This window comes from Battus philenor, unplaced genomic scaffold, assembly GCF_028537555.1.
Source record: "Battus philenor isolate CCGP_79_NKW_IND1 unplaced genomic scaffold, ilBatPhil1.0.hap1 SCAF_5, whole genome shotgun sequence".
NCBI classification, from domain to species: Eukaryota; Metazoa; Arthropoda; class Insecta; order Lepidoptera; family Papilionidae; genus Battus; species Battus philenor.
The window spans coordinates 3974859-3990220 of record NW_027181715.1 but is presented as its reverse complement, the minus strand read 5'-3'; the positions used below and the strand labels follow the sequence as shown (position 1 = coordinate 3990220).

The 15362-nt window shown below is 31.6% G+C and overlaps 2 protein-coding genes across 2 annotated transcripts; one reads left to right on the top strand and one right to left on the bottom strand.

The window, feature by feature from the left end:
• Positions 1 to 1721: 1721 nt before the first annotated feature.
• Positions 1722 to 7692, bottom strand: LOC137929765 (uncharacterized). Its single transcript, XM_068772854.1, has 6 exons — positions 7375 to 7692; positions 6637 to 6795; positions 5745 to 5912; positions 4474 to 4591; positions 3410 to 3570; positions 1722 to 2220 (listed from the first exon to the last, which is right to left on the bottom strand). Exons 1-6 carry the CDS (start codon positions 7631 to 7633, stop codon positions 1937 to 1939), a joined length of 1149 nt encoding a protein of 382 aa, XP_068628955.1. The 5' UTR covers positions 7634 to 7692; the 3' UTR covers positions 1722 to 1936.
• A 5173-nt stretch (positions 7693 to 12865) lies between these two features.
• Positions 12866 to 15361, top strand: Txl (Thioredoxin-like). The gene is made up of 6 exons (XM_068772176.1): positions 12866 to 13052; positions 13134 to 13290; positions 13374 to 13484; positions 13602 to 13751; positions 14023 to 14156; positions 14763 to 15361. Exons 1-6 carry the CDS (start codon positions 12955 to 12957, stop codon positions 14971 to 14973), a joined length of 861 nt encoding a protein of 286 aa, XP_068628277.1. The 5' UTR covers positions 12866 to 12954; the 3' UTR covers positions 14974 to 15361.
• Position 15362: the final 1 nt, after the last annotated feature.

Below are 15362 nucleotides of genomic sequence, written 5' to 3'. Positions count from 1 at the left end.
CTAGGTCTCTACTTTTGATTATTGAACAATTAATGTAAAATTTTATATTAGAAATACAAAATATTTTGATACATTTTTGACTACCCTCTGAATGGCAATAATTTGCACTTGTTAGTAAACAAATATTTGCTAATTTATAATAACAGGCGCTTTGGCATGTAGTTCTTAATATTTAAATACCTAGAAAGTTTTCAAATTTCTGCAGCAATTTATTTTTCAGTTAAATTGATTAAAGTATTATTAATCAATATCGTAATTCAAAATAGACGACATTTTCGTAAGTTAATATATGAGATTTAGTATAAACCTCAATGAAATTTAAGATAAATCGTAAATGAAAATTTAGATCTTGTAGTGATATGTTTTTTTTTATACAATTAATGTGATTACGGGTTTCCATGTTAACGAAATTAATTCAGCATATGCTTTCGCTGCCTAAAGATACAGTGCATTTATATTTATACATTAGCTACATTATTATTTAGCTAATGTATAAATTGGTATTGAAATGATTCTGAATACAGAATCCTTTTAATGCCAGTCACTTTTATTATATTTCAATAGTAATTCTAACGTTCTCCCGCTTAATAATAACAATAACAACAATATACAATATACTTAATTTTCTTGTACGAATTTTTAAATCATAACGTAATAGCGCTTGAATAAAAATCATATCCGAAATTATGTTATAGTTCGATCTTCGTCGATACCAATTAGTAGTATTAGCTCCGTAATTAATTTCTTATTCAAGTCTCTCTTTAAAGCACCAACAACTTTTTTTCAAAAATATCATCTTAACTAAACTCTTTCGCTGCTTTGACATATGAAAAAGAAATGAATTCAATCTTTCTTCCCTATGTGAGGAATGTTTACAAGGAATAGATACATGTTTTCCGTAAATCTGTTATTAAAATTGAAGGTATAAAAAAAGGGCAGGAAAAATTACTGAATCCTGTTGCATTCTCTTCATCGTTTAAGTCACAAATGTCGTTTCAAAGCACTATGTGCTATCGACAAACTTCTTGATTTAAGATCGATTTATAAAATTTACAGACTTTAATTGAAAATTTGGTACACACGTACCAAATTTTCTTAAGTTCAATTTTCTTGAGTAACTCAGATTCTTTTTGTGTAAACATAATAAAAATCTTTCATTTGTCAGGGTGGTACAGGATCAAAATACAAAAAAATATTACACATATGAAATTCATGTATTTAATATACTATAGCAGTACAATCTTTTAAATAGTATTTTGTATGACACATTGTATATATACGTTAATCTAACATATACTCTTTCTACCACAACTATAACACATATTGTCTAGTTACGTTGACAATATTCAGTTTGAATGCCAAGTAGCATAAATAAAAAAAAACTTCGTAACTTTATAATTTAAAATGCCAATAATAGGCGAATTTTATAACGACAATATTCTGAATTTCAGCGAAACATTAGTCTATTCTGGTAAAAAAATTCACAGATAATTGCGATAAAGGTAACATTACATTATAAGTCAAACTGTATTTTTAGACATTAAAATTTAAAACTGAATAATGTAAGTGTGAAGAAATATTACTTTTGTCAAATAGAGATCAATCAAGAATGGATTTCTAGCCGAAAGAACGTTGCGGTGTGTGGATTAAGTTAGAAAAGCGAAGCGGCTCATTATCTATACAAATAAATGACGCTTCATAGAAATATAGAAACGGGAAATAAAATAACAAATAAATATCAATGAATACATGCAGCACAGTAATTTTTTTTTACATATTAATATCTAACATTATTTATAATTACGAGAAAAGTCCTATTTTGACATAATCATATTCATGAACCTCGTAGTATAACAATATTTTATTTAGAAAATATGGACTTTAGCAAAAACTCATCAGATGAATTTCGTTATCAATGATTCGAAGATGGCAATAATTATTCCTTTGTATATTTCTCCTCTAAAATATATCGAATAGCTCCAGACAGGGCACCAGCTGCTACCGCTGTGAGATGTCGATCGCAAGCGCCGCCTAACATGCTGGTCGTTGGTGCAGAAATCGTCCACGAATCTGTACCACCTTTAATATGCTTCTTGGGAATAGCGGTTGATAATGGCCACTTGGGGCTAAAACATCCAAGTGGCGTTTGATGTTTCAGCGTCTTGGCCAACCAGGAGCGTCGGAGAGTATCGGGGTAGCCGCCCAAAGAGCAGAGGGTCACTGTAATAACAAAAAGAACATAATACATCTTCATCAACGTCATTTTAGCCGAACCATGTCTGCTGTCGTCGCCCATTTCTAAAAATAACCGTTGTAAGCCTGCATCTTGCGTCTTACTACGACATTAAAAAAGTCATCTGCCCACTTTGTGGGTGGATGTTCTTCGCTGCGGTTGACGGTCCAGTGTCTTTACTCTAGAAACTAAAGGCCCCATCGGCCATCTGTTTTTCGTTCTGCGCAGCCTGCCGAATGCCATTTCAACTTGCTACTCCGCTGAGGTATATCGGTTACTTTTGATAGTCTAAAAATCTCCTCATTTCTTATTTGATCTCATAGAGAAATCTGAGAAGAATGAGGTCAAAAGTGAGAGACCACCAACGAAACTTATCGTTCTCAATTTAAATTTTAGTGTTGGGGTCAATAAATTTAATTTAAAGATATGATTGCATATGTGTCAAGGTATGTTTATATTTACAATATAGATAACGGCATCGAAAAAATTAAAAATATGGTTTGGCTATACTTGCATATACCAATCGAGAATGCCCACAGAATGGTATTATAAGAGAGACGGTTTAATTGTCAATAACTGTTATTTACATTTCGTTTATCGATCTACAATGGTTACACGACCTCTAAGAAGAGAATATATCTTATTTTTAAAGACATAAGCTAGCGATAACAGACTTTACCGCAAAATAGAATTTCCCATAGAGCTGTTGTTTTAATTATAACAATTAAACTAGTATTTATTATGCAATATGTAACCCAGTGTTACCAGTATTGATTATCGTAATTAAAACGTGATCTGGGCCTCGTCAACAAGTTTATTATTACTCAAAGAGCAATGATTGAGAAGATCCATATAGGAAATAAAGTAACTGTCTTATCCCAACGGATTAGTAAGCTGTAGTACAGTCAGCAGGCTATATGGCGCGCAAAACAGATACACTAAGGAGCCTTAAGATTCTGGAGACCTCGGCAAGCGGAGCATAGGACATCCTTCCACAAAGCGGACAGAAGACCTCGTTAAGGTCGTTGAACGACGCTTGATGCACGCTGCTTCCAATCAGTCCTTGTGGATTTCTTTGGATGGCCAATGTCCCAGCAATGGACGACCTATCGCTAAAATGATTATGATGATATAAATTTTGTGTAGAAAAGTAAAATTTATATGAAAATAACTTACTTTGTTCCAAAAGTAAATCAAGTACTTTAAACTTATTGGATGCTATGTAGTTGGCTTCGCGGAAAATCTTCGTGCAAATAACGTCTATCAGCTCCTTGTCTTCCCGGGCGGAGAATATTCTACAACCGCGTCCGCGATATGCTTGTAGTAGCCAAACCAATCTGAGAATTAAGATATGTAAAATGAAATAATTTAAAATATTTTATTTAATATTCACACTCATGCCTATGTGACATCTTTGCACCGCCTTGGGTTGACCGGTGGAGAAAAGAGACCGTTTTATATACATTTTCAGCTTAATTATCTTATTAAAGCTTAAATATTGGTCCTTTTCTTAAATAATCATATTTAAAAAAATATGATTCCTGTAATTTATTTCTATTAATTAATCTCTTATTAAATATTTTGTTTAACTATACATATATATTTTATTTACTTTTCTATGTATAATAACAATATTATTAATAGATTATATTACAACAAACAAGTAATTTGAAAAGAAACAGTGGTAGCCTAGTTCTCTACGAACTGAGACTTGCAATTGTAGGTCGCGGGTTCGATTCCTGGAACACAACCTTATATAATTCAAAACTTCCAGAATTAATTATGTAGGATTGTCACTGCTCACAAGCGTGTTTCCATGGACAGCAACAGCAGATCTGCGTACCATAATACCGCACGAAGATTAACAACCCGCCTGCCAAGCGATAATCACCTCGCTTATATATCGCTCTGTATATCCCTCCATATATGTCTTTGATGAATACCTATTCCTTGCAGTGAACGTTCCAACGGACGGCTGAAAACTCATCTTTTTCTTTGTATGCCAACATATTAAAAAATCACTAAGTAGGCCGTGACTAAAAAGGATTTAGAATCACTGTTCTATTATTTAAAAAAAAAACGATTAGTAAATATTTAATGAGTAAAACTGAAAACAATTTCCAAAAAAGGCGTCAAATTTTTTTTTTACAGACTCGCCTCGATTCTTTGTTTTTCCCTAAATAATCCTATACATAGTTTTAAAAATTCCAAAAGTTTTAAGACATATAGGTATTATTCACCTGTGAGTGAGAGAGTACCCAAAATTGGTACCGTTCACCAACATGTTGTAGCACATTGGCAAAAATCTGCACACCCGTTTGTTCAGTCTGTTCTTCGCCAAAGATGCCACGCAAATATCTGTTATGTAAAATAAAAGATACTTTTTAAACTCGTGTTACTAAATTCTTTGGATAACAGAATTTACTCAGGATTAATCAAAGTGTAGAAGCTAATCAAATTCTGGCTGGATACGATTTAAACTTAAACAGACACTAAAAGAAAAAATAGTCTTTCTTTTTTAATTTTAAAATTTATACGTAGTGCCGTTCACATAGACGCTGACTAGTATTTTGTCACCTTAAGTACAATTGTAACATCTTGTCCTAACATTTATTTTATTATTTATTTACAATCCGAAGTACACTAATCAAATCAAACTCTATCGTCCCATTTATTATAAATAATTAGGAGTTTACCGTGAACGGCTAACATTGTATTATAGAGTAATGTAAGATATTTTTTATATTCTGTATTCATATAGACAGTTTCGGCGCGAGACACTTATGCGTTATTATTTATTCATTAATTCCATTGATATATTATGCAGGTCTGAATAGATCAGTTGACAATGAATCGCGTGTTGATTAATAAACAATCGTTATAATATTATATAATATACTCTATTCTCTTTACGTTATACCAATCTATATAATAATGATTATAAATAATATCTTAATAATAACAAATCTGATAAAAGTCAGCAAATGAGAGCTATAATAGGTATAGTTATTTTTATCTTTACATTTGTTACAGATATCTCTACTATCTCTTAAGAAATCATTGTTTATTTCACGCTTAATGTGACCTTTCAAGTAATATATGCACAAACTCACAAAAAGTCGAAAGATAAGTATTTATTTAAAACTGCAATGACACACAACTTACACATACAAAAAAAATAAGATAAAAATAAGCTAAATTCAAAAATGTATATTAAAACAGAATATGATAAAATAAACACTTATAATCAATAAAAAAATTTAACAGGTACAATTAATGCATGTCGTTGTAGTGCGAAGTGTGTTTGGTCATGAATCCCGCAGTGAGTGAACACTGATTTTCAATCAAAATCCTACAGAACATCACTGGCTGATGAGTGGAATAAGCAGTGTGTATGTATACCTTTTTATATTATTGCATTTTATAATATCGTCTCATCAAATGAACGTCTCCCTACCTTATAGTTTACAAGATGCTTTGTCAAAAATATATCTATCTATAGAAAACTTACCAGCTTCCCTAGGATCCGGTTTCCAACGGCTCAATTGATTTACCTTGGACTCGTAACTATCCCATTTAGGGTAAGAACTTTTCATTAAAAATATCGGTGACTTTTTTCTATTTTTAAAATCACTGATTCCTTTAGTGCCCAACGTTCGGTTCAAAAATAATGTAGAAACTGAAAAATAGAACGAATTTTTTTAATTTCGTAACAATGTCTTCCTGTTATTGTTTATTTTCTTTTATTTCTGTTATCAAACTTATTAACGTTTCATTGCAATATGACGGGTATTTGTCTAAAGCGTGTAACTAGTGATAACTTTCGATACTGATACGTGGTCTTTTCATTCAGAGAGGTTTTGACTATTTAATTAAGAAATCGAATAAGGAATGAGGAAATCTGACAGACAAACAAAAGAAACCGTTGCATAGCGCTCAAAACATATAGCCGTTGGAACCTAAAGTTTTTGGAGCGGAGACCACAGACCGGCTATTGCAGCACTGGACGTCTTAAAGAACTACTAAAGGATAAGCTGAAAATCTGTAGAAGCCTATGTTCGGCAGTGAAATAGTGATGACGATGATATTTTGATACCATTAGATCTGAACTACCACCGACAGTTCGAATTAAAATAAAAATTGTTATTTAAAAATAAAATAATCAATAGTAAAAATATAACAAAGTAAATTGAATTTTAAATTGTAATTATTAGATATACATATACTGGAATGTTTCTATTATTACAATGACTGTGTTATAATAGAAAAAGTTGAGATACAAGATAAATTTATTGACATTTAAGAATGCTATATATAGACTAATACCTAAAGGTATTGCCTTCACTATAATCATGGAGTGTCTATTACTGTTTACATTTGAGCAAAATTTATTATAGACTTACCCCTTCTGTTTGCAAGATTTGTTTGCTCCTTATCATGCTTTACCATTGACTCGAAATATTGAAGTAATTCACCGTTGTATCTGAGGAAGCTTTTGATATACATTTTTATGTCCTTTTGTAACTCTTCTTCCTTCCTAATTAGTACGTGTTGTAGATTATCTGTACCAAAAAATAGGATGTATTTTAATTCCTTTAATATCTTTTTTTAATTTAATAATTTACAACCAATATGCAAGGTTATTGCTTAGAAACGTGGACTCTCACATAAAGTCTCATTGACAAGATTACTGTTTCTCAACGAGCCAAGGAGACAGACGAAATTGCTCTGCAAGATAGTTAACCAGTGGATAGTAGATATAACGTAACACCCCTAGATAGACGACCTTGTTAAGGTGACGAACTTCCGATGAGAACACTATAAATGCAGGCCGATGTTTAGTAGAGGAAGTCCTATGACTAAAATTATGAAAAATTAAGACGCACACGCTTAAAGCGAAATTATTATCTTTTTTATCAACTATTATGCCAAGCTTCCTCTAAAGGAGCAAATGTGCAAGTAAAAATGAAACACGTGGTTCGAGTGCGAACTGGAGGATCTCGTATATCTTTCAGAGTTTTGGTCCAAGGAAAAGCCAGTATTCTCACGACGTTTATATTGATCAGTGTTTAAATTTAAATAATTACTTTGAAATGGTGTCCAATAAGAAATATGTATTTAAGGGTGAAAAAAAATCTTACCGTACACAATCGATAGGCCAAACGCAAAATTCATATCGATCTCATATTTGTGCCGGTGTGCAAAATCTAATATCTTTTTCAATGATTGTAAATACAGCAATAGATCGATGACTTGTGGAAAGTCATCCAAATAATCTACTTCTGTTGCTACATCGTTTTCACTCTCTTCTGTACGGAAAGCTTCGCCACTACCTCCATAAACAATAACCACAAGCGTTAAAAAATAAAACAAAACCCTTAAAAAAGTACGAGTAAACATTATACAATTTGAATATCGAGTTTTACAGTAAAATCTTTTTCCACGACACTAGTTCTCGACTACAGCATTTAAATAAAACTGAAGATTGTCTCGCAGAGTACCGGCCTTTTATAAAGTGGCACCATGAGGCTTCGTACAAAAAATTCTAAAATACAATACGATAATCATAAATAGTTTACATGTTGTTTTGAATTGTTTTACATGATGCTTTGCTATTTTATATACGTATTTATTTATTCATAATAGACGAGTAACACAGTGTTCTATTTTTAAATTATGTAACTACGAAAAAGAGTTTTGTTTTTGACAAGATAAATGAAATATTGGTATTAAATATTTACACCTTATGATTTAGTAAATAATAAAATGCTCAAAATGAATATCTTAAACCTCTCTGTTTTTTGTACGTTGGCGTAATTATATAAAAAACGTGTTGTAACGATTATTTCCAAGTGAGCGAATTATAAAATAACATTCGTCGTAATATGTTTCAATTCACATCACATTATATGACCAGATATTTAAGATCGCTGATTTAAGATTCGAGAGCTCGGAGTTCGACGTAGCTCAGATCACATAGGTCGACAGTATCTAAAGTAACTCGTGTATCGTGGTAATTTTTAACACATTCGAATTTTTTAATCAATTATACGAATAAAGTTTTTCTTATCCACAATCTATTACTGGCAAACAACATTCTTACAACCATGTAACTTTAAAAAAAAATAATTAAAATAACACAATGACGATGCATATGTGAGGCGTATTTGTTAGTCATGTGTATCTCATGAAAAGAGTTCAATTTTATATAAACTTAAATTAAATTAAACCCCCTTATAATGACCCGCTTTGGAAATCTGACCAAAAGGTGGACATATGATGTCATAATCGTCGAAAGACACTTCCAAATGGTCCTTATAAAAACTATGTGGAAGATCTATGTCCAACAGTGCACGTTCTTTAGCTGAAATGATGATGTGTTTGTTTTAAACACAAATCCGAAGGGTTCACAACAAACAGACCGGTCTTTATGTGTGATCGTTGACAATTATCCTTAACATAATAGCTACAGAAAATACCCAAGTTTATTTCTTCTTATTTACATAATTTCGTAAGGCATATGCCACCGCCAAAAATTGCCAGGATGACCGATCCTGTGCTGTCCGAATCCAGCAACTTCCAGGACCTTAAATATAACTATAACATCGGTTCATCTAGTAGACGGTCTCAACTCGCCGCGTCTACCTGCTCGTGGTCACCATGCCCCGCCCACTGCCATTTCAGACGAGCAATTCTTCGAGCTAAGTAGGTGACCTGGTTTTTTGAGAATCTGCTTATTTCTGATTCGATCTCGCAGCGTGACTCCGTGCATAGTCCCCTCCACTGCTCTCTAGGTGAACTTTTACCAAGTTTAGTTATCATTAAAAAACCTATCTCAATTTTTACATGTTTATTTCTATCTCTTCACTCCTATTAAAGTTGACAAATGAACCAAGTTCGGCTCCGTCGAGCTTTCTCAAGTCGAAATGCTAACCTTGTTTTGACAGTCAAGGTCCTTCCTTGGGGCCCTTCTTATTTCTTCTTACTTCACACTGTGGAAGGTATGCCTGAGCCAAAGTAAAAGTTAAAAGCTCGGTAATCTAGTAAAAAAATTGATAAAACGGTCCCCAGGTTCTGAGGCGGCCCTCGAGCGTAGTTTCTAACGTCTGCAATAAGCGTCTAAAACCACCTACTACTTCTATGATGCTAATAAAACAAACACTTTTTCGAGTTTTACGAATACAGCATCGCACTATAGGCGAGCAATATCTCTGGCAATCAGGTGAATGAAGTTCTTGTCATACAAAAAAAAACAAGTAACTTGTAGGTGCTTTGGTTTTTATTTGCGCACGATATTAAAGACCCGTTTGTGATTTATTTCTAATTGCCGAAGCAGTATGCAACGTAATTTGCGAGAAAAAAACTCCTGAAAGTTAAAATTTTAACGGGGTACTAAATCTGTGTTTACGTTAACTATTATATGAACTATAATGTGACTGTCAATGATTAAAAGTCTTGTGATCATTAACATTTCAGCCATAGGATAGACACGGCTGTATAAAGGCCTCTATTGTCGATTTCAAATACTTAAATAGCTTGCATCCTGAGTCTTCTGGCGACCTTAACAAGGTCGTCTATCTACGTTGTTGGTAATCGTTTTACGCTGCGCTTGCCTGTCCGAAGACTTCTCCAGAACCTCAAGACCTTAGAGGCCATCTGTTCTAACCTAACCTAACCTGCCCACTGCCGCAAAATTTTGACAATCCGCTAGGTTATCTTGTTATGCTGAGGATAACCCTCTCTCTGGTTTTTTGAGCATCAGGGAGTTTTTCATAAAAGTCTTTAAACTCTAAAAAAAAATATTTTTTAATCTCAAAAAGTGAAACACAACTTATTCGATGCTATGCTTTCACATATACAGACGGAAAATCCCTTACTACGCAGGAAATGAGCTTTGAGCTTTTTGTCTTTGTCATATGTTGTAATAAGGTATATATATATATATATATAAATATATATATACATGTGGAGACATATGTATATATATATATGTACGTGTGTGTGTACATATATACACATTATACGTACAACGTTCAGAAGAATTCAAATGCGTTAATCTAAACAACGAAACAAAATCGGAATCAAGGGCTGAGAATGATAACAAGCTATATTACTATTTCATACTCTGATACATATTACACAGGAAGTATCATTTTGGTATTCGATGATAAATAAATAATTACGCGGTGTTATGTCGGCACAACTATTTTTATTGTTTTAATGACACAATAGCGATTCCTTTAACCTGTAATGCGACATATTTTTGATATAAACTATTACAACTGAAATTGAAACATTAATAAATGTGTTATTGATATTATTATCCACATAGAATAATTTATTTTGACCATTTGTGTACGTCTTGCGAATGCCAGTCGAACAAAATTTTACAGAAATTAAATCATATTTAACTCTAATGCCATCCTTCAACCTACAAGTACAGAACTATGTTAAACTACTACTTATATATGTACTATCCATAAGCCCTGACCGACGACACAATTTAAGCAAATATAAACCGTCCACTTGATAGACTACGTACGCCTAAAGTGCAACAGGACATCGCGTTGACAAAATCCGCCACAACAAACCACTCATATGACGCGACAGTGAATACCATTTTTAATATTCTTACCGCAAGTTTATAGCCATGAAATTCCTTAATACGAAAATCCCTTAAAGCATTTTATATGAAACAGCTATGCGGTTTACCGGTCTACAGTCCGCCTAGACAGCCTTTGAACGGAATACAAAACTTATATTAGGTGACTGCCACCCGGCCTGGGTCTGTTTCCTCCCACTTGGAGGCCATAGCGCCTGGTAACTACATGGATCGTCCCCTTAAGCAACGCTAAATCCGAAGAAATATCTAACTGTCTGAAAGAAAGTTTCCTAGGAAGTCCACGATTTTAATTACTAAATAGAAAGCCTACGCTAAGCACGCGTAACGCTCTGATACCACCAATACGCCCCAAATTCTATCACTAAAATATAATTTGATTCCACTCTTCGCAGAATGGTTATGGTCACAGTTTCCAAGCTTTCCTCTGCAAATTTTATTGTTATATTAATAACTTCTAATGTCTATAATCAAGTAAATGACCTTTGGCTATAAGATTATACTTTAATGACATGGAATGTAAAATACCCAGTTCCTATGTTTATATATTTATTTGGCCACTTAATAAGGTTAGGCTATATCATTATTTAAGCTTATCACAAATAGCTTCTCATTGTACTTTTTATTACTTAGTTCTTTATAATCATTGTACTTCAAACATATAACTCAAACAACTCTTTTTTATTTTCTAGAATATCAATGAATCTCTCATGTGCAACAAACGATTGCTATGATACATACTAACAAAAAGATTACAACATTTACATTTATATTAAAAATCGTTAACCAAGTAATTTTATTGATTGTAGTCGTAAAATATGTATAAATATACTCAACTTCATAAAAGTTTAAGTAAGGATTGCCACCGGCAACATTCACATCGCATTTTTACGCATAACCAATTTCATATATACATATATATATATATATATATATATATATATATATATATATATATGAGAATAGATCAAGATTCTTAAAACAAGAAAAAATACTACAAAAAAAATTATGGAAAATTTTAAAAATTGCAGGCACTTTCGTTCCATCAATTGAATTCGGATTTGTTGTTAGGGAAAGAAACAAATTACAATTACTCAGTATCTCTTACCCCACAACATTAATAAAAATAAGCGTCACCGTGGGAGTTTAAGTACTCTATTTATAATCATTTGATTTGATTGTGAAAAGCTTAGTCTGAATTTAGTGAACATTTATATTATTTCTTGCAATTCAGCTATTAGGTATAAATAAACAATTTAGTAAATTAAAGGTTGTTTTTATTCTTTCCTACAGACAAATCACTTCATTTTTATGAAATAACATTTAAAAAAATAGCGTAACATTAGAAAAGTTAGCTTTTACTTTTATTTCAAATTGAATTGTCGTTTTAAATTGAATTGCTTGCAAGAAAGCTCTATCACTCCTAAAATATATCTTTATTACTTGAGTAGTAATAATAATGCTTAAGATTTTCTTTGTAATAAAAAATAATTAATATCAGTTTAACATTAATTTAATTTTCTCTTCATTTAGTTGATTTTATCTTGTCATTTGATAAACACCAACAATAATACATAAACAAAGTAGCACTTTTTTAATTGTTAAAGATTATGTGTGTTTTTTCTTAAATTAGTATAGTTTAAAATCTTTTTGTTTCTTGATATTGTGAAAAATATGTTACTTTTTTATGGTCGAATATACTTTATGTATAAAATGTACCAAAATTACACATCAAGGATTTAATCAGTAGTTATAGAGCTAACATTAACGTTTTAAAAAAGTAACTTTTCATTCAATTGATTTAAAGGATCGTTTATGGTTAATTCTAATTAACAGTTAATACAATTCATAAAATTACATTTAACCCTTCGTCACAATTTAACAAGCCAAAAAAATACATATCATTAACGCATAAAAAATTCTAATATTTAGAAAAGAAAATGATTAAGTAAAACCTACGTTTCATATTAATTTAAAAAATTTGATTGTGGTAACCCTTACTTGAATGACAGTGTCTTACTGTGTCATCTAAAATCTAATTCATTTTTCAATTTGAAGTATCATCGTTCCTTGATTATTGTAGCTTAATTTGTTATTAAAAATGGGTTTAGTTACAGTTATTGAGAATGAGGCACATTTTCAAACGGAAATGGCTAACGCCGGTACAAAACTGGTTGTGGTAGACTTTACCGCTACTTGGTATGTATAACCTGAGATAAAACAAAAATTTATCCGAGTCATTGCTTGTATTTATGAGGATATGTTATTATTTTTTACAAGGTGTCCACCATGCCAACGAATTGCTCCGTTTTTCGAGCAATTAACAGTAAAGTTCCCTAGAGCGGTTTTCTTAAAAGTTGACGTTGATCGATGCGCGGAAACAGCGAGTACCCAAGGGATTAGTGCAATGCCGACCTTTATTTTCTACAGAAATCGGGTATATTTTAAAATTAATCTAATTTAATGCTATTATTTGAATATAAAATTGATTTAGAATTTATTCTGGAATTATTGTTACAGACAAGAATTGATAGATTACAAGGAGCTGATTCTGGATCGCTTGAATCTAAAGTTAGACAGCATTATGGCACTGAGGATGCTGGTGACGAAGATGCTGCTGTTGCAGGCCATGTAAGCTTATTTACATATAAAGTTCAACTGCAGATTGTGAAGACTGTCTATAAAGTACAACATTTAATGATTCTTTCATAATATAAAATTTTGATACAAATTAATTTTTTTACACAGATGGACCTGGTAACATTTATTACAAAGAGTGAATGTGAATGCTTGAATGAATCTGATGATCATCCATTAACCCTGGCCTTAAGCAATGGTGGGGGGTATTTGGCCAGTGATTGTGATGAACAACTGATCATCAACATTGCTTTCAATCAGGTGAGATCTTCAGCACAAATGATCAATTGTCAACTGTAAATTCTTAACTGTTATATTTGAGCCTTATTTTTTGTTATTACTTATTGTATAATAAGCTTAATTCTGCATCATTGATAAACTTAAATATAAATTGCTTGCACTTGACTCCTTGGTAGTAACAAATAAGCATATAATAATTTAGACATAGTATCTACCGGTATATTATGCATAATTACTAATTTAAGATCTTGCTGGATTTAAACAATTATGTTAATTTTGAAAACCCTTTCAGTTAGTGAAACTGCATTCATTGAAAATAAAAGCACCAGCTGACAAAGGGCCAAAGTTTCTGAAGCTGTTCATCAATCAACCCAGGACACTTGATTTTGATCAGGCAGCTCAAAACTCATCGGTGCAAGACTTAGAGTAAGTAATATTTACTATATGTTACCTTAAATTGCATGATTTTTGTGTAATCTTTTAAACTTACACTGTTTTATTTTTAATATGTAATGTTTATATATAATAACACTAGATTAACCACAATGTTATTGCTTGTCAATGAATTTACAAGTGAAATCTAATTGTATATAATAATGCATAATTAATCTTGAAGGCATTTGAGTTTTCACTACATAGCAAATTACTAACTGCAGTATTTATTATTAATGCCTAAGAAAACATAATTATTTTTTTTATGTGAAGATGTAACTACACTGTGTTGTATCATGTCATAAATATAATTATTAATATATTTGTTAGTAAAGTAAGTTAATTTTTTAAAAGAAAATGTTTTATTTTTATATTAGTTATTTAGTAACCATACATCCTGGCTCAAACTTCCATTGAAAAAATTATGTATCAGGATCTGGAAAAAAAAATTAGTTGGTGTAGGTTACACTTATTTTAAAAGTTATTTTTACTCTACAACTTCAAAATTAAGCAAATTTTATATTCTATAGTTACTAATATAGTCAGTCAATGCCCTGGAAAGTGTTTATGTATTGGAATAAATGTTATTTTTTATTACAGGTTGACACCTAGTGACTTAGAAGGCAATCCAGTACCTCTAAAGTTTGTCAAGTTCCAAAATGTCCAAAACATTCAAATCTTTGTGAAGGATAATCAATCTGGCAGTGATGTAACTTTGATCAATCATCTTGCATTTTATGGCTCTCCTATTTGTACAACTAATATGGGAGAATTTAAACGTGTAGCTGGTAAAAAGGGTGAAAGTCATTAAAAAAATAAAATCATATAATTGTAATGGAGTAATGTCCACTCAGATAGTTCAGGTTAACAAAATCATAGACTATAATAATGTACACTGAAGAATAATCTTGTTAATTTAATATATGTCATATAATCTACAGTAAGAATATTACATTAAAACAGCATAGATGCTCCAAATTGTCTATTTGTTACACTATACTATTTTCTGATAACTGAGAATTGATTTATATTTGACTGAAGAATGATTTTCACATATGTTACAACCAGGTTCGTAACCTATTTTTGTCATGATTGTATGAAGCTATATTTAATAAGGATAAAGATCTAAAAGACCACATTTTGTCATAGGGTATCTAAGCTATCAGGCATTTGTATATTCAGGAAATAAATAATGAATAA

Bases quoted from the DNA above. Each gene is read 5' to 3' on its own strand.
- Txl (XM_068772176.1), top strand. From the start codon at position 12,955: ATGGGTTTAGTTACAGTTATTGAGAATGAGGCACATTTTCAAACGGAA. The intron at 13,291-13,373 runs GTATATTTTAAA...TTATTGTTACAG, and splicing joins TTATTTTCTACAGAAATCGG to ACAAGAATTGATAGATTACA. The intron at 13,752-14,022 runs GTGAGATCTTCA...AAACCCTTTCAG, and splicing joins TCAACATTGCTTTCAATCAG to TTAGTGAAACTGCATTCATT.
- LOC137929765 (XM_068772854.1), bottom strand. From the start codon at position 7,633: ATGTTTACTCGTACTTTTTTAAGGGTTTTGTTTTATTTTTTAACGCTT. The intron at 6,796-7,374 runs GTAAGATTTTTT...TTTTTGGTACAG, and splicing joins TGGCCTATCGATTGTGTACG to ATAATCTACAACACGTACTA. The intron at 2,221-3,409 runs GTAAGTTATTTT...TTGTTATTACAG, and splicing joins TGATTTACTTTTGGAACAAA to TGACCCTCTGCTCTTTGGGC.